General features: G+C 65.1%; 1 protein-coding gene across 25 annotated transcripts in view; it reads left to right on the top strand.

Moving 5' to 3' along the window:
* Window positions 1-23,909, top strand: part of MCF2L (MCF.2 cell line derived transforming sequence like) — a 92,613-nt gene that overhangs the window by 44,780 nt on the left and 23,924 nt on the right. For 20 of the 25 annotated variants that reach the window (XM_043891954.1, XM_043891953.1, XM_043891960.1 and 17 more), the window contains 3 exons: window positions 7,878-7,961; window positions 8,384-8,498; window positions 18,018-18,108. In XM_043891954.1, the coding sequence (XP_043747889.1) occupies window positions 7,878-7,961; window positions 8,384-8,498; window positions 18,018-18,108 (290 nt within the window). Of the gene's footprint in view, window positions 1-2,143; window positions 2,351-7,877; window positions 7,962-8,383; window positions 8,499-17,382; window positions 17,631-18,017; window positions 18,109-23,909 lie in introns of those variants that run through there. The other 5 variants (XM_043891959.1, XM_043891968.1, XM_043891970.1 and 2 more) reach the window with 5 other exon arrangements.

Below are 23,909 nucleotides of genomic sequence, written 5' to 3' on the forward strand. Positions count from 1 at the left end.
GCCCCCCTCAGTGGTGGGGGCTGTGGTCACGGGGGACAGGGGGCACGGGGGGCACCCAGGAGCTGATGCAGCGGTCTGAGGCCGAGGAGAGCCATGCGCGGGTTGCCTGTGGCCCAAGCGCCACCCTGGGCAGAGGGGGGCGAGGATACGAGGGGGGTGTGGAGGGGGCGAGGGTTGGGGGCAGCCTCTCCTCCCTCCTCTCCCACCCAGGATCTCGTCCCGTTGTGTGGGTTCTGTGCGTTCGTGCTGGGCATTCACACTGGGGCACAGCTGAGCCTGGGGGGTGGAGCTCAGCCCTGGGGGGCGTCCTGGGAGCGTCCTGGGGCGGGGGCAGATGGCCCAAGGCTCCCATCACAGGGACCAGAGCTCCATGGACGTAGTGGGAGGGCTGAGGTGTGCGGACCTGCAGGCGTGCCCATGGCCCTCAGCTCCGTGGGTCCTCGGGCCAGAGAGACCAGGAGGGATCTGTCCTCATGGCTCCCCGACCACAGCCGCTTCTGGGGAAGCCCCCGCCCCCGGCCTCCTCTGGGGACCCTGGAGTCTGGCTGCTCCTGCTGGACCCCACGCCTTGCCAGCTGCTTCTGCACGTTTGATGAAGGGAGGAACCGATCACGTGTCTTTAGAGGGGAAACCTCCAAACCGCTAGCTCCTCTTTAAACTCCATGCTGGAGTTCCGAAGGGCTCTGGTTGTAAAGGCGGGAACATGCTTGTCCAGTGCAGACCGCAGTGCGGTGCCTTCTGGGTGGTTCTGCAGGACCTCAGGGCGGGCATTGGGAGTCCGTCCACGAGTCTCCCCAGGAGGCGGGCCTCGGACCTCAGACAGCAGGCCGAGCGTGCGTCTCACATTCGAGCACAGCCTGGAGGGAAACGAGAAAGGCAGATACTGTGTTGTGGGCTGGAGAAGGGCACCCACAGTGGAACCCAGGGGCCCAACGGCTGGGCGAGCAATGCGGCGACCCGCCTGAGATGGTGACCGGAGGTCAGGCCTTCCCCTAGACTTACTCGGTCAGGCCCCAGTTGCTGTGGAGTCGGGAAGAAAGGGCCACAGGAGCAGGCGAAAGGGATGGAGCCCCAGCAGCGTGACCTCACCGAAGCACATCGGGGCTCTGAACGGCCACTCCCAGGCTCTTGGTCACCCACTCCACGGGTGGCCTCCACTGTGCCGGATGCCCGAGCTGTCCCTCGGGCCGGAGCGGACTGCACTTGGGCCGTCGTGGTCTCTGCATCTCCGAGGGGTTGGATCGTGGCCCTGGAGGCTGTGCTGAGACTAGAACCGCCCACGGTGTGAGCCAGGCCGTGCGTGAGGGTCAGAGTCGCCCCTGCTCCGTGGGAAGGTCCCCGGCCCCGGTGCCCCGGGAGCGGTGTGAGAGCGCGAGGGAGGGGGCCTGTCCAGTGTCAGCGGGAGGCCGCAAGAGGGAGGCCACGGGGAGCCATGAGGAGGGGGACACGGGGCCCGTCCAGCGAAGACCAGGTCAGATCCCGAGCCATGTGATGGACAGCGGGGCATGGACGGGGCGCCTGGAGTGCAGTGACCGCTGCCCCACGTGGTGTGAGCGGCTGGACTCCAGGGCCTCCGCTTATGGTCGAGGCCCTGGGGCCCAGACTGGGGGCGGGCGCGGTCAGCTGTGTGCCCGGGATGGGGAGGATGAGCGGCGATGCCCAACGATACGCGGCCACGTCCCGTCCCGGCCAGGCCCAAGCACCGTCCTCTCCAGGCCCTGCAGGCTGGGCTCAGCCCCCAGGGTCCCTCCTGCTGGAGACCCGGTCCTCAGAGGGAGCCCCGGGCCTCCGGGAGCACCACTCACCTGCTGAACCCGAGCTGCACTTTAACGAGCTCCCCCAGGCCCCCCTCCCTGGGGAGGCCCGGCGGGGGCGGGGGTGTGCCTCATTCTAGGTCTGCTTCCTGAGGACCTGAGGGGTTGCCCCGGGAGGTCTTGGTGGTCCCAGCCCCCAGGCCCCCCCTGCCGCCCGCCGCCCGCATGCCTGCCCGCCTGCCTGCAGGCTTAGGAGCTGCTGAGCCCCGGGCCCCCCGCAGGGAGGGCTGGGACGTGCGGCAGGGAGGGAGCCGGCCCCCGGGGAGCCCCAGCACCACCCCGCCGAGCGCAGTTTACCGGCCGCGAGCAGAACAGACAGGCGGACCGCGGCCACCGGGAAGAGCGGGGTCCTCGTCCCGCGGGTGGGCGGCCGGGATGGAGCCCAGCCTCCTCCCTCTGTGCGGCTGGCGCGGGCGTGCCGGGCAGCGGGGCGCTGCCTCCTGACGCAGCCGGCGGCAGCAGCATGACCCTGAGCCTCCTCTCCCTGCTGTCTCGGGACCTGTCCGCGCTCTGGCTGCTCCTGAAGACCCGCACAGGTGGGCTGGCCGCGGGTGTGCGTGAGGGCGGGGGCCCCGGGCCTGCACGCGGGACCTGCTCGGGAGCCCAGGCGGGCGGCAAGCTCGCAGGGGGCCTCCGGGGCGGGCGGGCCAGCCCCCTTCCCGCCTGTCCCCGTCCTCTCCCTCGTCCTGAGCAGCGCCTGCCGGGCACCGGGGCGCAGTCTCCGCTCAGCCTGGAAGCTCCTTTGTTCCGGGTCCCAGGGACGTTGTGGGTGGGGGTCTCCGTGCCCGCAGGGGCAGGACCAGCAGGGTCCGGCAGGGGGGCGTCGCAGGGGGCGGTCTGGGGCTGGCGCCCCTGTACCTGCCCGGCCTGGGGAGAGTCGCACCCGTGGTGACCGAGAACAAAGAGGGGGCCGTGCCGACGCGCCCGGGTTTCCGGTCGCGTTTCAGGGATGGAAGGTGCTGCTTTGGAGGGCTTTGTTGTGAGCTCATCTTCCACTGGGTATTTCTGCTGAGGATTGAGGAACAATTCGTTAAATAGGTCTTTTGTAAATTGTGTGAATCAGCCACACCCTCGCCTTTGGTGTCTGAAGTTTCCAGTTTAATAAAGAGGAGACTGCGTGTGTGAATTTACTGGTGGATGAGGTTCGGAGGATGAGTGCTGGGGGGGGCCAGGGCAGAAACCTCAGTCATCACGTTTACACCCGGATCACAGGGCTCGTCCTGGGGAGAGAGTGTGCGGCGTCAGGATGACAAGGCTGGAATCTCGGAAGGAAGGCTTCTCGGGCTCGGCTTCGAGGTCTCCCCCAGGCGCAGCGAGCTCCCTGCCAGCTGCTGGGCCTTCCCTCACGCCCACATGGTTTCACTGCCGGGGACCCAAGGTCTGGAGGGCTTCGCCCCATCTCTGGAAACAATCTGTTTTCCCACCAGAGAAAGTGTCCATCCCTTTTCTCAGAGTCGCGGGCACCTGTGCTGTGAGCCCCCCCTCGATGAGGTCCTTCCCTGCCGTGGACCCGATGCCGACTTCCACTCACGCCTGCTGTTTGCAGACAGGTCACCCACGTCCCCTCCTCTGTCTGTCTGTGCTGGTCCCTCTGTCTCTCCGTGTCTTTCTCACCTGTCTCTGTCTTTCCGTCTCCAGTGTGTGCTGGCCCAGGGGCTCGGGCTGGTGGGCGTGTGTTTGAATTGCGGCCTCCACTCATCAGGCAGATCCCAGAGGCCCGGGCGCCTGGAGAAGGATGGAACGCGTCTGCGAGGACCTAGCCTCAGACCCGGGGTGGAGGCGGGCGTTGGGCCACGGCAGGGGCAGTGAGGGCCCAGGAGAGGGGCCTGGCCCGGCCGGCTCGTGTGGGCCTAGGGCTCTGCCCGCGGTGACTCTGATCGCGGGCCCCTGCGCGTGGTGCCCTGCCTGGCGGGCTGGCAGGGCTTGGGAGCTGCACCCACTGCAGGCTCGCCGCGGGCCGGGTGGGAGCGGGGTCCCCAGCAGAGCCATGTTCGTTGGTGATAAAAGGTCCGCAGAGACCTGGCACCCAGACTCCGTGCGGAGCCCACACCAGAGGCCCCAGGCCGCCCTGGGCCTCCCTTCCCTCCATGCCTGGCCTGCCCGCTGCCTGGCTCCTTGCTGGGTGGGTACACGTCTGGTGGGTGTGTGTGAACCACCCCCGTCCCTCCCACCCAGGCTGGGCACTCAGAGTCACTGGGCAGAGTGCCGTGTGTTTAAACTGCCCCCAACAGGGCCACCAGGCCTCCTGCTGGGCCATCCCCCCTCCCCAGGTCTGGACCTGCTTCATCAGGACCCTTCCCCAGGGAGGCCTCGCCGGGGAGGCCCAGGCCCTCCATCGGAGCCCTGCAGTCAGGGCCTGCCTGCTGCTCACGTGTCCCCTCTGGCCGTGGCCAGGTGGGCAGGACCTGCCCCAGGCACACTCCCTCAGAGCCCAGGCACCTCGTGGTTGGAGCTCCCAAAGCCTCTCCGTGGCCTCCATCGACCCCGCTATCTGTCCGTGAGAATAAGTTCAGTGCTGGATGTGCTGCTTCATCCAAAGATGCGTGTTTCCTGAACTGTGCCCAGCAGGCCCTTGGCCCTTCAAGGCTCCCCTGCCCCCCTTGCTCAGGTGGGCGGCAGCGTGGACACTCCGCCCCCCCCACCCCGAAGCCTCGCCGGCTTCTCTGCCACACGCAGCTTCTTCAGGGCCCGCAGGGCCCGCGGCCTGCTTCCCAGTTGCTCCGGGCACTGACTTTTGAATCCTCGTTGGTCCTCGCCCTTCGGTTTTCAAACCCGCACGTGCTTGCCCTTCCCTGAGGATGAGTTTGGTTGAGCATCTCATACAGGGTCTTTTATTTTAAAATGCGTGAGGATTCACCTTCTGAGATCAGGAAATCGAGAGAATGTTGGTGAACTGAGCTAATGATAGGAGTTTGGTCGAGCATATTCTCATACGGGGCTTTTTATTTAAAATATGTAACGATTCACTTCCTGAGATCAGGAAATCAGGATAATGTTGGTGACCTGAGTTAATGATGCATTGTACATGATGGGAACTATTTGTGCCTAATCCAGTGACAAGTAACTCCTTAAAAGCACCCCAGGTGGGCTGTGAGAGCAGATTCAGCCCCAGTGGCTGTAGGCGTCCAGCATCCCTGAGGGTTAGCCCCAGAGCCACAGACCAGACCACAGGTCGCCACGGAGACTTCTCCTGCCGGACCGGACACTTGGGGAGCTGACCTGACCCACCCTGGCCAAGGGCCAGGCCAGAGCTGTTCGAAGCCCCAGGCGTGCTCCTCCCCTTTGTGGCCTCTGCACATGCTCTGCTCCGGCTTGGAGATTCCCTGGTGGGGGGGGCGGGGGTTGGGTCCTGGTGAGCTGGGACTCCCGAGTGAGCGGGTAGAGGCCCCCGCGGACTCTCCACCTTGAACTCTGAAAGGGCATCACGGGTGTATTTTGATAGAAAACAAACGGAAGCCTTGGGTGTGGACGTTCAGCCAGATGTAAACAGGGAAGGGAATGAGCTTGTGACGGACTTAGTGGACTTCGCAGCCCAGGGCCTCCCGCCAGCAGCAGACCCCGTCTCAGGAGCCCCGCTCAGCCTCCTGTCTCCTCACGGTGAGGCCCAAGGTCACCCACGAGGCAGGAACCAGCCCCCGAACCCGAACACCAGGCTCCTGCTGGATCTGTGGGCCCCTTTGACCCCGGCCACCACCACCTGGGGTGGTTTCCAGGGCTCCCAGGGTCCACTCTGCGCCCTGCCAGCCCTGCCCCATGTGTGCCCCCTGCCCAAGGTGGGGCTGGCAAACACAGCTACTCAGAGGCCGCCCGCGACGCGTTACGAAATCCTCGTCCTAAAGAGAGAGTCCGGGAGTCAGTTTGCCAGAGGAAGGAAGTTTGCTGCCAGAGTCTGATTGTGTTAAGATGAAGCAGCATAAAGATGAAAGGGTGCCCCACCCCAACGACTCTCTGATGCTGCCCAGACCAAGCAGGACTCGGGGGACAGCTCTGTGGGCAGAGATTCCAGCGGGGGAGTTGGGCCAGGGGGTCCTTCCCCTTTGTCCTCGTGTACAGCTGAGCTGGGTGTCCGGACGGCTGAGCCGTGAGCTCAGCGAGAGGCCGTTCCCACTGGCCCCTGACCGGGCAGCGGGCTCTGTGCCCCGCGGTGCTCCTCCCGACGCCCCCCTGCACCCCTCCCGCCTCGAACGGCCCTGTGACGGGTCACAGCCTGAGTTTCCGTGCACGTCTGGGCCACGGGAAGGCCGGGCTCGGTGGTTAACTGTGAGGCGCTGTCCACACACAGAGTGGGTCTGTGGAGGAGCCGGGCGTCCCCTGACCCTGACCCTGAGCTGGCGGGCAGGCCGACCCCACGTCCCGCCCAGACCACAGAAGGGGCAGGCGGGCACCTCACTTCCTTCTCAACCAGCTGCGGCCCCTCGAGTGCAGAATAAAGGAGCGTGTGTCTCACCCCCTAGTGCCCGCCGTCCACGGGGGACCACGTGACACACACCGTGGGCCTTGATGGTGGCTGGAAACTGCTCTCTGAGGGGCAGCCAGCGGCCATCGAACATGCAGGAGTTGTGTCTGTTTGTCTGAATGGACCGTGCAGGCCACCCTGCTTTGAAACCTGCACCGCTGCCCTGGGGAATGTCTCTGGCCTCGAGGAGCCCAGGGTGCACGCTCGACAGACAGTGTGGGCAGCGTGAAACCTGGCCTCCCAGCCTCCGTGCAGCTGCGTGTCTGTCACACCCAACGCGTGTTCCAAACAAATGCGGTGTGATGGCCGTGACCCACCGCGTCTGGAATTGGAAACATTTCACGTTCTCTTGGCGCGACGTTTCCAGCTGTTTTTGTCCCACAAAAGAAGCTGTGCTGAGAGGTTTCCGTGCGCAGGGAGGCTGCATCGCCCCGAGCTGCCGTGGGCTGACTGCTGGAGCCCCGGCCCTGAGTGTGATGGGCCCCCCCGCTCAGTCCCAGACCTGGAGTGCTGCCCGCTCTGCGGGGGGCACGGACCCGCCCCCTCCTCATCTGCACCAGGCAGAGTCACAAGGCAGCCGGTGTGGGGGCAGGTCCACAGACAACAGCCGGGTTCCAGGACTCGCCCTGCGTCTAACACACCACCTGCTCCCGTGTGCCTGTCTGCAGAATGGAGGCTTGGACACGCAGAGGGCGGAGGGCATTTTGCTACCTCCACTGAGCTCTCGCCAAGGTCTCCGTGGCCCAAATCTCCAGCCTGGGAGGGGCCTGTGTCTTAAGCCATTTGCCAGTGACCAGCATGAGTCGTGAGTGTCTGTAGAGAAATCTCCAGGACACCCAGGTTTGCAGACACAAGACACGGGGTGTCAGTCATGCGGTACCAGCCAGGCAGCGCTAAGATGCAGGTCCCGCGGGCCCAGCTCCCTGGCCCTGTGGCCGCCCACCGACGCCCCAGCACCTCACACACCCCTGTCCGTGTCTGTGTTCTCAGGAGTCTTGCTAATCCTTTGTTTCTGGTCGATGACTCCAGGCTGTGGCTGGGTCGCTGCCGGCCCTGGTCTAGGACTTGCGGGCGTCAGCGTCGGGCTGGGGACGGGCTCAGAGCCCTGCTCAGGGTCAGTGTCTGGCAGGGGTGAGGCGCCAGGTGTGTGTGTGGACCCACTGCAGTGGCCAGGTTTCCATTCTGACCAGTGAGTCATTGCGGAGACGGCAGGTGAGGGCCCCGGGGATGGCCTGGGCCACTTCCAGGACATGGCTGTGCGCTTGCGGAGCAAAGCGGCCTGCTCCCTGAGCAGCTGTCCCAGGCCCTGCTCTGCACCCCGGGTCTCCCTTCTGCCTGCCTGCCCCTCTCTGTCCGTTCCTCTCTCTGTCCATCCCTGCGCCTTTCTGCGTGCCTCTGACACACACCACACGTTAAATATTGATGACTCACTCCGCGCACAGCTCTCTGTGTGCTGAGAAACAAGGGTTTCTGTACAGGAAAGCGGAGCCCCCTTGCCGGGCCCGCGAGCGCTGGTCCCCTCGGTGTCAGCGGTGGGGCTGACCCAGCCGAGGCGCGAGGGGGCTGTCCCCGATGACTGCGTGTCCGTCTGCTCTGTCCTCCCGCAGATGAGATCATGCACCACGACATCAGCCCGCTCTGCGCCGCCGACATCCGGGACCAGCTGCAGAAGCGCTTCGCTTACCTCTCGGGTGAGTGCCAGGCCGGAAGGGGTGGAGCGCGGCTCAAGGGCGGGGCGGGGTTCAGGGGCGGGGCGGGGTGTAGTGGGCGTGGCGAGGGCGTGGGTGGGGTGGGGCTCGTGGGTGGGACTGGGTTGGTGGGCGGGGCTGGGTGCAGGGGCGGGGCTCTGGGGTGTGGGCGGGGAGCAGGGACATGGGCGGGACTAACAGTGGGGCGGGGCTAAGGGGCGTGGGGTGTGGGCGGGGCTCGGGGCAAGGGCGGGGCTCAGGGGGCGGGGCGGGGCGTGGGGGCGCGCGTGGTGGGGTGCGGGGGCTCTGTGATCCCGCCGGGCGGGGTGCAGGGGAGACGGGGCTCTGTGGCCCCGTGGTGGGATCTGAGGCCACCCGCCCCTGAGGCCCCAGGGGTGCCGACCGCTGTCCTCCCCACTCCCCAGGCGGGCGGGGCCAGGACGGCAGCCCAGTCATCACCTTTCCCGACTACCCGGCCTTTGGCGACGTCCCGGACCAGGACTTTCAGAATGTCATGACCTACCTCACCAGCATCCCCAGGTGCGCGAGGGCCCCGATCCCTCATCCTAGGGGTGCAGAGACTCCTCCACGGTCAGGGGGCCAAGGGTGGATGCAGGGCTGCCCCGGTGCCCACCTTGGACGGGTGAGGCGTGGACCTCCACCCCTGGCCAACCCGCTGGGCCGCAGGGAGTGGCCTGGCGGCGGATGCTTCTCTTTTTTGAAGTGCCCGAGGGGGACGTGAGTGCAGGGCAAGATCGCCCCAGGGGTGTGGTCAGCATGCCCCCTCGGCCAGGTTCCTGGTCACAGCGCGATGAGCTGTTCTAATCTAGGAGGCCGGCCGGACAGCAGGTTTGACCTCCAGGACCCGGTCAGCATTGGCCCCTCACCGCCCAGCGTGGGGTGGGAGTGTTAGGATGGAAGAACCCTTCCGCAGGCCGTGGGGGGTGAGGGTCACTTGGCAGAAGGACCTAGATGGCACCACGGGGTGGGGTGGAGGTCTGTGGTCCCTGTCGCTTCCTTCTGTGGACCTGACTTGCTGGGCCAGGCTCCAAGCAGCCGAGCTGAGGTGGGTGGTCCAGCCACTGTCCTGGGAGTGACTGGCCTTCCTTAGGGCCCTCGGGCAGGCCGTGAGGGACTTCATGGAGGCCGGCGATCCTGCGTCTCGTTTACTTTCCCCTTGGATTTCCAGCCAGGAAGGCAGGCGTTGGTCCCATCCCGTGGACGAGGGCCCTGGGCCTCAGAGGACGTTGCTTGAGTGGGTTCAAGGGTCTGGAGAGGACAGGAGATGGCGCTGCCCTTGTGGAGTGGCACCGAAGGGTGTTTGGTGTGGGGATCCGGGACGGTGGGTCTGGCTTTTGGTTTCCTAGCAGGGGGACATGGAAAAGCCACCCGGCCCGGGGGTGGGACGCCGGGGACAGGCCAGTGGGAGGAAGGGCGGCTACGCTGGTTTCAGGGAGCCCAGTGGTTTAAAAGCGAGACGGCCGGCTGTGGACCGCTGACCGTGGGCCCAGTGGTCTCGCTGGTCCTCTGGAGGGCAGGCTTCTGGCCAACTTGGCCAGCTCTTCTCCATGATGTCCCCAGGGCTGATGGCTCCATGTCCAGGAGGGGCGTCACAGGGGCCAAGGGCCACGCCCCTCCTGTGCTCCCCCGTGCCCCTCGTCCCCTGTGAACCAGGCCCGTCCCAGGTTAGGCAGTGGAGCCCACAGCACAGTAAGGTCCGTATGGACGCTGCCCAGGGAGGGTCTGAGTCCCTGTTCCAGAAGCGGCCCCCGGCCAAGGCGGTGGTGGGCCCTGGACTGCACGTCTGGCAGGCAGCCATCTGCAGTGACCTCTCCGTGTGGGCTGAGCCAGGGGCCACACGGGGCTTCTGTGGTCTCCCACTGCCCGCTTGAGATGGTTCTCTGGGGCGGCCTTCCCCGCCGTTGCGGGAATCTCAGGTTTCAGGTCACTCCCAGGATTGGAAAGGGCAGAGGTCCCTTTCTCTCTGGCGGGGAGGAGGTGAGCCTTCTCTGGGCACGGCAGGCTGACCCCCCGCCCCTCTTGGTCTCCCCTCCCTGGGTCACCACCCCCGTGGGTGCTGCTGACCCTCAGGCCTCCCGGCCTCGGGGCCCTTGCTCTCGCGCCCTCGGCCCAGGTGCCTCCTTCTTGCATGGGGGCCCCCTCCTCTGGGGGGCTTTCTGTCACGCTCACCAGCCCCAGGCCCCTGGCGGCCCATCCCCTTCGCGGATGCACCTGGACGGTCCCCGTTCATGGCACTTGGCATGGGTCTGTGTCTGCCCTGCACGCGGGTCAGACAGTGGCTCCTCGCTGAGCGTTTGCCGTACAGACAGGCTTTGTTCAGACAGAGTGAGATAAGCTTAGGTCTGGGGGTTGGGGGGCCCCCCGTCCCTCACCCCAGCACCCCTGCCGCCCCTTCAGAGGGACCAGCCCCTTTGTCTCTCCCCCTTTTAAACGGTTCTCACCCCAGCCGGGCGGAGCCTCCCACCCCTGATCTCCAAGGTTGCCCACACAGTCCCTGCGAGATCCGTGAGCAGGGCACACGCTTCCCGTTGAAGCCGAGGAGGGACCCTGTGTGACTGCGTCCCTGGGGGGCCGCGGTGTGTGGACGTGGGTGCGGCGCAGACCCGCGGCTCCGTCTCCAGGCGGACGTGTGTATCGTGATGGTCACGCGTGTTCCGTTCACGTCTCTTCTTCTGGGTGGAGGGTGTAGCGGGGGGATCCGGCGGACCTGATGCCCTTCCACCCGGAGTGAAACCCCACGTTGGGACTGGCTCGTCTTTCCTCAGTTGCGTGAAGGGCTAGCGGGGGAGGGGCCGCCCGACAGGCCGTCCAGGAGGCGGCGGAGCCCTGCTCACCCCGACCCGGCCCGCCCCCCAGTGCTGTCAGGGGCGGTTCCTGGGGGCGCGGTGGGGATCGGCCCTGAGTGAGGGAAGCCGAAGTGCTGCCGCCCGTCAGCTCAAACGCAGCTGCGTTTCTGGAAGCTTCGGTGCACCTTTAGAGGTGGGGAGACACTCGGTGTCCGTGGGTAAGGCAGGGCAGGGGCGCTGCCCGTGGGGCCTCCGCGTGGGACCCGGTGTGGGGCGGTGCCACCTGGCGGCTGTGGCCGGTACTGCAGGCCCAAGTCTCCTAAACCAGGGAGTCCGGAAGTCGGGCAGGGGGCCCGGACTCCAGGCAGGCGGGGCAGGGGGCGTTCTGCGACCAGGCGGGCTCTACAGTCCACACAGGTCCAGTGGACGAGCCCCCGGCTTCCCAGACGCTGACTCCTCCGGTCACCAAACAAGCTTCCCTTGGTCCTCTGAAACCTTTCTCCCCTGTTCTCTGTCATCTCACATGGGGGCAGGAGGGCCAGTTCAGGCCGCTGTATCTGGTTCACGGTCGCGGGTCATTCCAAAAGTCTTGGCTGTCGGGCAGGCCTCGCCCGGACGCAGCAGACACATGAGAACAGGAAGCCTGTTCCTGGTCTCCTGGAAAACGCCCCTTACCCCTCCCTCCCTCCTTGCGGCAAAAGCTGACCCCCTCCCAGTGAAAGTGGCCACCGGAGGTCTCCCTGTGGGCACAGGTGCACACCCGTGCAGACACACACAGGCACACACGTGCACGCTCACACGCAGGGTCACGGTGTTGCCAACACTGAGGCAGCAGGCTCCTGGCTTTTCTCTGAAGGACCCATTTAGCCACCCTGCAGGATCCTTGGGGGCCTCCCGCACCTGCCCGCTGCGTTTGGAAGATAACACCTAAGGGTCACCTTCCCTCACACGTGCTTCCCCTCCCCAGCCCAGAGACCATAGGCCTGGGTCCCAGATGACTTGAGGCTGATAAGGACGCGGACTTTCTGTGAACCCAGCTCAGATCGCCCCACTGCTGCAGACAGAGGAGCCTCTCCCAGGTGGTTTTCGTGGTGGGCCACGTTCACCCTGAGGAGAGGTGCACGCACACAGGTCACCCCCACACAGGCGTGAGTGTGCTCACCACACATGTACACGCAGGTACAGGCGTACACACACTTGCCACACGTGTGTACACGTGTACAGGGGTGCGTGCACTCACCACATGTGTGCACAGATACAAGTGTACACACTCACCACGTGTGTGTACAGTCAGGTACAGGGGTGCATGCATGCACCACATGTGTACACACAGGCGAACGTGTGCTCACCACACATGTACACATAGGTACAGGTGTACCTATACTCACCACACGTGTACATACAGGTGTGTGTGCACTCACCACAACTGCACACAGGCATGCATCACACACCACACACATGTATGCTCATGCATGCATAGGAGGGAGTGTATACTGCACACCTGTGCGCACACACCACACACAAGCATACAGACCACACATGTGCACACGTGTCCCCACATGCAGTTTGTGTGGGCTGCATGGCAGACAAATGCAGGGCACTTGTGAAAGGAGCAGGGTTTAAGTGCTGTTCTTAAGCTGCAGCCCCACGTTTGGGCCACGCCTCATGCAGAGTCTTCCAGCCAGGCTGCCCCCCGCCCCATCAAGCTCACTCAGCTTTAGATTGTCTGTCCTTCAGCCCCTGGCAGCACCTCACTTCTTGCTGTGGCTGTGACGGCCACCTGAATTTTTGGTTGACTTTTGCACATAAAGACAGAAAATGTGTGAACATGTCCCGAACACCCCAGACATCTGTGGACAGGCAGTAGCTCTCACCCTCCCCACAGGAAACCACAGGGAGCGTCCAGCCGCATCCCTGTGCAAGGCTCCCCAAAGCAGACTGCACACGCGTGTCGTCCCAGCCCCTTCCTGTTGTCGGCCTGCGACGGGCACCCTGCCTTCCTTCCGCGGCTGCCTCTGGTGTGGATGGACGGGCATTGATCTCCAGCCGGGCCGCCTCGGCTTCCTGCCGTCAGCGGCCTTGCTCCGCGTCTGGCGGGTGGGGTGCTCTGCTGTAGCGGCCCTCAGGCCCTAGGGCTCATGTAAGAAGCAAGTGAAGGCCATTCTCACTGCCGTCCGTGGCCGGCCTCAGCCCGTTGGTCCGTGTATATGAAGCTCAAGGTCCCCTCCCCACGGGGCGACCTCTCCCCACAGGTTCTGTCTCTCCGCCCTCCCAATCTCGTTCTCCTGGGGAGCCAGAGGCCACCCATCTCAGAAAAAGTCTGCTTTCTTCCTTGTCATCTTTTTTCTGTCAGTGCCATCCAACATCATTTAATTTGAAAAATTAAAGTTAAATAAACATAAAAGTTTAGTTCCCAGGGGCCGGGGGCTGCCGTATCAGGCAGTCCAAGCGTGGGCTGTCCCCACCCGGGGGACATGCAGCTGTGATGTGCTGGTGTCCGGCTCAGAGCGGCCGGCCCTGCCCTTCCCCTGCGGGAGGAGGACGAGACCCTCCCGGGAGGAGGGGGCTCGCCCTGCACTGCCGTGAGGGGTGTGGGAGCCCTTCCCTGGGGAGCCCAGGCTGACCCACCATCCTGTGCTCACGGCGGGGCTGTGTGCCCAGAGGCCGCCTCTGCTGGGGTTTCAGCTCCGGGAGGAGGGAGGCGCCTGAGTAGCTCCAGTGAGGACCGCGGCCGGGCCGGGCCCAGGACCCACTCGGAGGGCGCGGGCAGACGGGGCCACCCCGACCTGGAGCCTGCACATGAAACAGGTAACACGGGCCCCAGAGGGTCCTCACGGGAGTCTGGCTTCCTGAAGGGTGCCGGGCTCACGCCCTCGGGGTGCAGTCACTCCGGTTACAAAGCGGTGGCCGGCTCTGTGTGCGTTTCACGTAGTTATGGAATCTGTGTGCTGGGTGGGGTTTCTCCCCCACCTGGTGGCCCAGTCAGTAAAGAATCTGCCTGCCATGCAGGAGACGCAGATTTGATCCCGGGGTCGGGAAGACCCCCTGGAGCAGGAAATGGCAGCCCACTCCAGGATTCTTGCCTGGAGATGCCCGTGGACAGAGGAGCCTGGCGGGCTGCAGTCCACAGGGTCGCAGAGTCAGACACGACTAAGCACGAAGCACGGTGCCCGCTGGGCATGGGGGGGGCGGCCGTCTGCTCGCCCGGGATGCCTGCCTCGCCCTGCTGGGCCCGGTGGGCCTGACCCAGACGGGCGCGGAGCCTGAGGGCAGACGCCGTGCTGTCAGCGCATGGGGAGCTTTGTGAAAGGTCCGAGGCTTTTCTTGCCGTTGAGCTCTGACGAGCTGACTAGCGCAAAGAGACCGTGCTGCACGTCTGGTGCGTAACGGGGCAGCTTTGAGTCCCGAGGACAGAGGAGAGGCGGCCGCAACCAAGGCTGGGCCTGAGCGCTCGGCCCTGCCCCACGTCCCCGCACTCAGACCTGGCGGGCGGGCCCCAGGCCAGTGCACAGGCCCAGCCACGTCTCTGTGACGTTCGCAGCCTCCCAGACCACGTCCAAGGATGGGGTGGAGAGAGAGACGGGCAAAGCAGTGTGGCCAGGGGAGGGGGGCCTGCGAGTAGGACTGTGCCTGGCCTCCCATCCCCTCCCCCCTCCCCCCTGCCTGGCCACCCCATCCCCTCCCCCCACCCCCCACCTGGCCCCTCATCCCCTCCCCCTACCTGGCCCCCCATCCCCTCCCCCCTCACCCTGTGCCTGGCCCCCCATCCCCTCATCCCCACCCCCTGCCTGGCCCTCCATCTCCTCCCCCCTCCCCCCTGCCTGGCCCCCCATCCCCTCCCCCCTCCCCCCTGCCTGGCCCCCCATCCCCTCTCCCCATCCCCCACCTGGCCCGTCATCCCCACCCCCCACCTGACCCCCCCATCCCCTCCCCCTTCACCCCCTGCCTGGCCCCCCATCCCCTCCCCCCCTCCCCCCTGCCTGGCCCCCCATCCCCTCTCCCCATCCCCCACCTGGTCCGTCATCCCCACCCCCCACCTGACCCCCCCATCCCCTCCCCCTTCACCCCCTGCCTGGCCCCCCATCCCCTCCCCCCACCCCCCACCTGGCCCCTCATCCCCACCCCCTGCCTGGCCCCCCATCCCCTCCCCCCTCACCCCCTGCCTGGCCCCCCATCCCCACCCCCCGTCTGGTCCACCCATCCCCATCCCCACCCCTCCTCTTCGCCTGGCCCCACTCCCACCTGGACCCCCCACCCCAGCCTGGCCCAGCCCCCAGGGCCCCACTAGGAGGTCAGACCTTCCCTCCCACGGACCCTGGGGACCCACTTCCCCAACGCCTGTCCGCACCTGCCAGGCCTGATCTGGGACCGACGCCAGCCTGCCCACATCTCCTCCCGCAAGAGCCCGCTAGGCCCCTGGCCCCGCTGCTGGGCTTGCTCCCCGACTCCAGCGCCAGGCCGAGCGGGCCCCAGTGCACGTGTCCCCAAGAACACTGACCGTCCCCTGGGTCAAGGCCCTTGCCCCCCGTGAGCCCTGTGGGCAGGGGTGAGGCTAGCCTGGGCCCGGAGTCCCCGAGACCCTGCCCAGCCCCTCTCTGTGATGTGTCGGGTGTAAGAACAGGAGCTGGGCGTGGAGATGCGGGGACCTCAGGCCTGGTCTCCAGGCCCCCCGAGGAGTTAGCAGGCCTGGGGTGTTAGAGGGGACACCGGTGCACGCGTGGCTCCCGGAACCAGACTCTGCGAGAGCTCTGTGCCTGTTGGACTGTTTGGGCCAAAAGTGACTCATCAGCCTCACTCGGCGGCCCCTCCAGGCAGCCCTCGGGGGGCTGGAGGCTATGTCTGTGTGTGGGCATGGCCGAGTGTGCCTGGGTCTGGGGCTCGTCCGTGTGGCTACAGCTTCCGGGTTATTTGCTCCGGTTTCCTCGTCCACCGCCTTCAGCGCAGCCACCCCCGGGGGACCCGCCTTTTCCATGACCAAGTGTGGGCTGCCCGCCCTGTCCCCTGGGCGCGTGAGGTCACACACGGCCCTCCTGTCCGCACAGGGTGGCGGATGGGCCCCGGGGGTGGGGCCTGGGCTCCCGGGGGCGGGGCGGGCCACGCAGCCTGGCTCTGGGGCTGCAGTCCTGGGGGTGGAGGGGGCCATGGGGGGGCCCGGGTCCTCACGTGAGGTGCCCCCTGCTGCGTCTGGTGGTGGAGCCGTGGTGGAGACGAGGCGGGGCTGGGAGAGCCCGCTCGTGGCCCCGAGCCGGGTCCTGGGTGGGGTGTGTCTGCCTGCTCCTGGGGCCGGGCCCCCTGAAGGGGAGGACCCTGCCTGGTCTGACACAGTCCTGGGTGGGCGGGACGGAGGGGCTGCTTTGCCCTGCAGGGCGGACGCGGCCTGGGGGGTCTGGACGGGGGGCCAGACCACGGGTGTCCTGTCTGTGCTCACCAGCCGTGTGATTCTGGGCAAATGACTTGTCTGTCTGAGCCTCCATCCGTGACTCCAGCTGCCTCTTGGGTCATTACAAGGGTTGAAGGAGGCACAGCCCGAGCTTCAGCGCGAGGCCTGTGGGTGGGAGGGGCCTGGCCCTCAAGCTGCCCCACCTGCCCCTGCTGGGCAGCGGCCAGAGGGCCACAGAGCTCGAGGCTGTGTGTTTCCTAAACCAGGAACGTGAGCTGCCTGCTCGACACCCACTGGCCTAAAACCCGCCTTCCGGGCACGTTTTCGTGAGTCCAGGAGATTCCTTACATTTCACCTGAAACGGCAACGTTCAAAGGCCCCTTCGCCTCTCCACTGTGTTTGTTGTCAGTACTGTTCATGATGTTGGCGTGTGCATTGCAGCTGTGACAGGAGGCTTTGATGTCACGGAATTTTTACCGTCTGGTGTTCAAATGCACAGAGCGAGTTAAAGACCCCAAGGGACTGGGCGGTGGGGGGGCGGCTGGGATGTGCAAGTGAGGCAGGCAGTGGAGTGGAGGCCCCGGGCCGTATCCCACCGCCCGTGGCCAGGCCGCCCGCCCTGCCTGTGCCTAAACGGGACAGGCCATCAGCACAGGGGCCGCAGAGGAGACATTGCGGGCCCAGGAGGAGTGGGGCCACAGGGAGGCTGGTCAGGAAGCAGGGCGGGGGTGGGGGGATGCAGACACAGGCTGTGGAGAAGTGGCATGTGCTGGCCATCAGGGGACAGCCTGTGACTTGTCCCCCACAGAGGAGAGGGGCCGCTGGGAGGGGCCGTCTCCGCAGAGGACCCTCACCCACACAGGTGTGCACACCTGCACAGGAACGCCTGCTCTGGTACAGGCGTGCGCGGTCACACAGGTGTGCATACCCACACAGGCGTGACTGTGTGTCTCTGTCCCTGCGCTGAGATCGGGGAGGGTTGGGGCTGTTTCAGCTCTCACCGTGTTACGTAACGTTTGCAGCAGGCAGAGTACTGCCACAACCACATAATTTATATGTAATGCATGTAGTTCTGGTTTTTATTTAAACGCGGCCGCGGCTCCCGGATATGTGCAGAGACTTGGCAATCAGCGCTCCAGTTGGAGCCTAGGCCCGTGCGCTCAGTCTTTCACAGGACTGGCTGGCGGGCGCTGCTGCCCACACCGCCTGGCAGGGCTGGGGGCGGGTCGTCCTGCAGAAGTGCCTCCGGGTCGGCGGTGACTCAGGCACGGCAGGCTGAGAGGGACGGGCTGTCGTTCCCGGCCTCCGCATCTTTCTCACGGATGCTGCCGCTGCGAGAAGCCACCTCTCGTCTCCCGTCTCCATCGGATGCTCGCGCTCCGCCGGGCACTGCGGGGGGCTCTCCCCAAGCTGCGGCCGTGCCATCAACCTCGACGGTGATTATAGACCATGAATGAGCCCGGGGGACCAGATGCTGGGACTGAGGTGATGCCTGGGCCGTAGGCTCCCTGTGACGGGCCCGCTGGCAAGTCCACGTGGAAGGGAAGCTGCCAGGCTCCAATGGAGCAGCTGGGCTCCGGGACGGAGAGGCCCGGCCCGCCTCTCTGCACTGCGAGCTGGTCGGTGTCAGGGCGGGAAGCAATGTGGCGCCTGCCTGTCCACCTCGGTCTGAGCGAGCCCTGCAAGGGAGGTGCCCGCCGAGCTCGGGGCAGCGCTGCAGGTGGCTCCGTCCTCCCCTGGCTCTGGCACCCGGTGGAACAGGAGCGGTGTGAGGGCTTCAGGGGCGGCCGCTCACCCCGAGCTCTTCCCAGAGACGCGCCGCAGCCACGGCCGGACCTCCGGGTGCACACTGACCGTGCTGTCTCGTTTCAGCCTGCAGGACACTGGCATCGGGTTCATCCTGGTCATAGACCGCAGGCAGGACAGATGGACCTCAGTCAAGGCGTCCATCCTGAGAATAGCGGTAAGTGTCGGTGCGCGGCCTGCCACCCCCACTCCTTTTCTGGGCGGGGGACACGGCCTTTCCTGCCCGGTGGCGCTTTGGGTCCTGGCCGCAGCTGCATGCGTGGTGGGGCCCAAGGCCGAGGTGGGCGCCAGCTGGGGCCTGGGCAGGGCCAGCGCACACCTCCCTGGGCTCCTCGAGCTGCTCGGGCACGTGTGTGTGCACGCACATGTGTGCATGCGTGTACAAGTATGTGTGTGCACATTGTGCGTGCATGTACAAGTATGCACATGTGTGCGTGTGTGTACAAGTGCGCGCGCGTGTGCATGTGTATATGCATGCATGTGTGTTCTCACATGGGTTACCTCTCAGGGGCGGTGTTGCAACTTGAAAACAATGCCACCTGCTGGTTTGTGTCTGACGCTGAGCATGTGAGCGCATGGGTGACCTACGGGGCGGTCATCCTTGAGGGTGATGAGGGTGTCACAGGGCACCTTCAGGCTATGGGTGTGGGGTTACGTTGACTAGCTTTTCCCATGTTGTTTTCTTCCAGTCTGCAGACCGCGGCTGCCCTTCAGGGCGCTGTTTTTAGCCGCAGGATAGCTGGGGAGGGTGGTGCAGTCAGCAGAAAGCCCGCTCTTATTTTTGGCGCTGGCTTCCACCCCCACTCAAGCTGGGTAGAGAGGTGGGGAGTGCTTCTCCCTGCAGAGAGGACGGTAGTTGTGCTTGTCTGCAGCAGGGCGGCCCAGAGTGCCTGCGCTGGGGTCTCTGGCCGGCCACGACGCTGCGATCTCCCGACCCCATGGGGTGACCCGCCCCCAGGCCCTTGTTCTGCGTCCCGCGCTGGCCACTTTGAGGCTGCTGGGCTGGGGTCTGGGGGTGGGAGATCCGACTCCTCCTCCCGGTGCTCAGGCCCTGCCCCGAGGCTCGCCACTGGCGGTCCTGGTGCTTACCTGTCCTGGGTGCCAGCCCAGCCTGTCCCGACACGTCGTCTCCCTCTGCCCCCAGGAGGCTCCTGTCCCCGCCCCAGCGGACACACGCCCTCCATGTTGCCGTTTACTTGAAACTAGTCTAAACGCTTGGGAGTTTCAGAAGAGTACAGTGTAGTGTGTAGACGGTCATCGTCAGCGCTCCTGTGCTTTTGAATCCTTAGAAGCTCGCAGGGGACTGTGTGCCACCACCAGCTAATAGCCAGCGTGGCCCTTTCATTATTTTAAGTTTTAAGGTGAATTTGCACACGGTGTCACCCAACCGGCCAAGTTAAGGATTAAACTGTAAGAGCCAGCGGGCCAGGTGCACAGAGGACGTTCGGGAGCTGGTTCTGGAATCAGCAGGTTGGTCCTGGGCTGGATGGCAGAGAGTCCCCAGCCAAGTGTGCTGCTGTTTTGAGAGGTTACACGGTTAGACTGATGTTTTCAGGCCCAGTGATCGCCCAGGTCTTTTGTGTGCGTCTGTCTCACTGGTGTGCATCTCGGACTTGCGCTGGTGTGCAGGGGAGTCCGTCAGCCACTTCTTGGGGGGATGGGGGTCCAGACCTCACGTCCTTGCCATTCCCTGCCCCTGGGACGCCCTCACCTGAGGGCGGGGCGGCTTCCACTGTGCCCTGCAGCCCCCCAGCGCCCCCCAGAGCAGCTCTCGCTCAGGCCCCACCTGGCCTCCCCTCCCGGTGGGGCACCCTCCCTCTCTGCACACCGTGGTCCCTCGAGGTCAGGGCCAGCCCCGTCCATCTTCGTGTGGCCAACACCCATCCCAGGCCCTGGGTGAGACAGGAGCCTCATAAATGCTTCCCCCGCTAATCAGCCACTGTGGTCAGTTAGCAAGGCTGACCAAAGGCAGGACTGTTTGCTAAGAACCAGACAAATTACTTTTAGTAACAATCCCTGAGGCTCCCAGCAAGCCAGCGGGATGGCCCAGGGCAGACCGGCCGTCGGTCGCGCTCTCCCGCGGCCGAGTGTGAACATGGTCTTCTTCGCCGAGCTGATAATCAGGTGGACTTCTGAAGAGAGCTGGTGCATCTTTAAAACTTTGTTTTGTGAAAATCATAACTGATTTTTGCGCTGGTCGCACTGATTCTGACAACAGTAAAAATGTAGGTTTGTTTCCGTAAGCTCTGGGGTTACCCTGTGCTGTTTCGGAAACCCTAGAAATTAACACTTTCCAGCAAAATTGTCAAAAATTCTCTGAACTCCAGTGCCTTTTCTTACAAGAATTTGCTGATTGTATTAAGGCCAGAAGTCCTGTCTGTGTTTGCAGCACATTTATTGACACATGCTGCCTGGCATGGGGGGCAGTGCTGTGGCCACACGGGAAGCAAGGACCGTGTGGACAAGCGGGCTGCAGGCGGCTGACCCTGTGACCAGGTGCCGGACCTGGCGGGGCGCAGGACTCGGTCATGGGGGTGGGGACACTGCAGGCCCCGCCTTGCTGCTCCCAGGGCCCCGGTCCCCGCCCCACCCTGAGCCAGCATTCGGGTCCATCTCCTCCCTGGCTCCGCAGCAGGTGGGCAGAGCTGGCACGCTGACGCCATCCCCCACCGTGGATCTATCTGGACTGCCAGCCCCGCCGGCCTGTGCTTCATGCAAGGGGGCTTGAGGGAGAGACGCCCTGGCATCTGCTGGGCTGGAGCCCGCGAGGGGACCCCTGCAGGCACCGGTGCCCCAACCTGGACGGCTACACTTTGCTGCCAGCAGCAGAGAGGCTGTTTATCCAATTGTGTTTGCCCCCCGAGCGAGCCTGGGCGCTTACATAACGCGCTGAAATTCGGGGCTATTTTAAGCCGCCTCGTGTGCTGTCTCGTGAGCTGCGCGTTCTCTCCTTCAGGGCACTCTTTCTCCTGGTTTGGATGCCTTCAGTTCAGCTTGGAAAGGAAAACAAGACATTGTGGGGTCCACACTCCGGTGTCCCCACCGAGAGCAGAGCCCACCGCAGCTCTGAGCGGGCAGCCACGGTCACAGCCACTGGCAAGACCCACGGCTCAGAGTGCAAGCCTCGCTCTTGGCCCAAGAGCTGGACCCGGGTTTGGACCATCCTCTGATGGATGTGTCTTTTGTAAAATGCTGTGTTTACTCTTCCGGGGTTCCCTTCTTTTAAAGGGGAAGGGGCCCCTCTTTTAAACACGAGTGTGGGGAGGACACCACAGCGGAGGCTGTAGGTCTGTGTTTGGAGACTAAGCCGAGCCGGCCCTTGAGCTCTTCCCGAAAGAAAGCGCAGTGAGAAGTGTGTTTGCTCTGCGAGGGGCGGAGCTCCGGTCTGGCCTGTAAAGCCGATGCCCTCTGTGTGCAGGGAAGGGATGGACCGAAGTTCCTGAGACACCCAGGATTTTCAGGTCAGGCGGTGAATATTCCCAATGTGGCGAAATAGCCGTTTCCTCAGCAATGCTGGGGGCTCCCTCCTGGGCGGCAGTGACTCAGGCCTCACACCGGGTGATGAGCGCCCCGCGGAGGGAAGTTGCACGCCAGGAGGGCTTCCCGGCAGAGCTGACCCTGCTCCGTGGGTCCCCGTGAAGGCCCAGGTCTCGCGGAGCCGGGTGAGCTCAGACCAGACCTGTCAGCAGGTGTGAGTAAGGGCAGAAAACCGTGCTGAAGACTAGGGAAACGCGACTAAGTGCCGCCTCCAGAAAGATGCTGGAGGCCGCTGTTCTGCAGTCGTGGGGGCCGGTCTCACGCCTGGTGTGGGGTCCATGGCCCTCTTGCTGACGGGGACCCGCAGCCCCCGCCGTGAGCCGCCCGCCTTCCACCTTGTCTCTCGCCCCTGCCCACGGTGCCCAGAGGGGCTGCTCCGGGGCCGACACGGGGGCCACGCGGTCCTGCCCTCCCGGGCTGTGACTAGGGACTTCAGAGGCAGACACGCCCGGGGCCACAGGAGGGGGGCCGGCAGGCAGGAGGTCAGGGCGGCCAGGCCGGAGGCACGGCTCGGGGTCGTGGGGGGGACCAGCGGGGGTGCCCAGTGCGGGGTGACCAGTGGGGAGTCCTGGCGTGCAGAGCCCCCGGGAGGAAGAGGAGGGCCTGGGGGGAGGCGGGGTTCGGGGACCTCCCGGGTCGCAGGTGGCCGCCGGTGGGGCAGAGCACTGCTGAGCAGGCATCCAGCCTGAGCGTGACTGTCGCGACTGAGGCCCGGGGAGGGGGCCAGGACCCCCCGCACGCCCGGCAAGGGGGCTCGCGCTCAGACGTGGGGAGCCTGAGCAGGAGGCGGCAGCGAGGTCCAGCCCGACAGCACGTCTTGTTTGGAGCCCGGACAATGTGGCGGGGCCCCAGGGAGACACAGAGGCTACAGGGAGTCAGGGAGCCCCCAGAGATGGTGGGAGGGCGGCCCCTGGGGTGTGGGCTTCAGGGACGCAATGGCTGGTCCTCAGACACGCAGCCAGCCCCAGGCCTCTGTAACTCCTCCCCCCGACGTGCCGGAGGGGGGCCCGGGCGAGGAGGCCAGGGAGGGTACACGTGCGAGCCACATGGGGCGGCCCAGGGGTCAGGGGCCCCCGTGGGCCGTGTTCGGGACCCGGGGTGTGTGTGGGGGGGGTTGTCTCCAGATGTCCCGGGCAGGGGGCCGTCCTGACTGCGGACAGCTCAGGAGGATCCCAGCACTTCCACACGGGAGCGCGGGGCGGCGTCAGGTCCGGGCGAGGCAGGAGAGGAGCGGCAGGACCTGGCCGTGTCTGTGCCCGGGGGTACTGCCCGCCCGCCCGGTGGGGGCTCCTTGCGGCCTGTGCTCGCTCCCCTCTCACGGGAGGGGCTTGCTCTCAGAGGCCAGGGGACCGGGCACCGGGCCTGAGGCTGACCGAGCGGCCGGCACAGCCTCGGCCTAGAGCTGGGCTCTGAATGCTGCGGGTGGCGGGGAGTCCAGGCGGGAGTCCAGGGCGCAGAGGGCGACCTGTCCAGGGCCAGACGCCTCGTCCACAAAGCTCACGTGCACATACGAGCCAGCTCCTGTCCGGGGGTGGGGGCCTGCGCCTCGCTGTGAGCCCGCTTCTCCTGTATTTCTCTGTCTCGTGTGTGTGTCTGTGGCTATTTTCACCCCACCGGTGTCCCAGTTTCCCGGGACCATCATAACAGACACCATAGACCACGGCGGGGCTCAGACGGCAGGGTCTCCTGTCTCCCCATCTGGAGGGGGGACGTCTGAGCCGGCTGGACCCTCTGCAGCTGTGAGGGGGTCTGTCTGTGCCCCCCAACGGCCTCTGGAGACCCTCGGCCAGTGGAAGCACCCCCAATCTGCTTCCACCCCACACGCGTCTTCTGTGGGTCTGGACGCCCAGATGTCACCTTTACGGGGCATGGCCAGTCGGACGGGGCCCGCCCTGACAACCTCATCCTGACTTGGTCACCTCTGTGAAGACCCTAAAGCCATTCTGAGGCGCTGGGGGCTTGAATTCCAAAATAAGACTGTGGGGACATATGACTCAGCCAGAAGGGAAGGCCAAAGCTCTTCCTGCAGTTGATTTTTTATTTTAAAGTTTGCATTGAAGTGTAGCTGATTTATAACGTCGTGTTGGTTTCAGACGTGCGGCAAAGGGATTCAGTTATCCGTATGTATGAATATATACATCTTTGCATTCTCTACCTTTGTAGGCTGATACAAGGTATTGAGTGTAGTTCCCCGAAAGGTCAGAGCTTTTGACCTTTAAGATCACAAGCCATGTAACGCAGTCATTCCAAGCAGTGGCTGTCCTTCTCCGTGAGGGGTGGCGATGCTCCGAGTGCAGTGTCTGTACCTGGCTCCACCCCAGGCTGGCCCCGGCGTGTGGGAGGCACCCGGTCCTCCCCGCGGGGCCACGGGCCGCTGTGGGCATGTGGACCCCAGCCTGAGCGTGGCCTGTGTCCCCGCAG

The sequence above is a fragment of the Cervus elaphus genome, chromosome 30, assembly GCF_910594005.1.
Source record: "Cervus elaphus chromosome 30, mCerEla1.1, whole genome shotgun sequence".
NCBI lineage: Eukaryota > Metazoa > Chordata > Mammalia > Artiodactyla > Cervidae > Cervus > Cervus elaphus.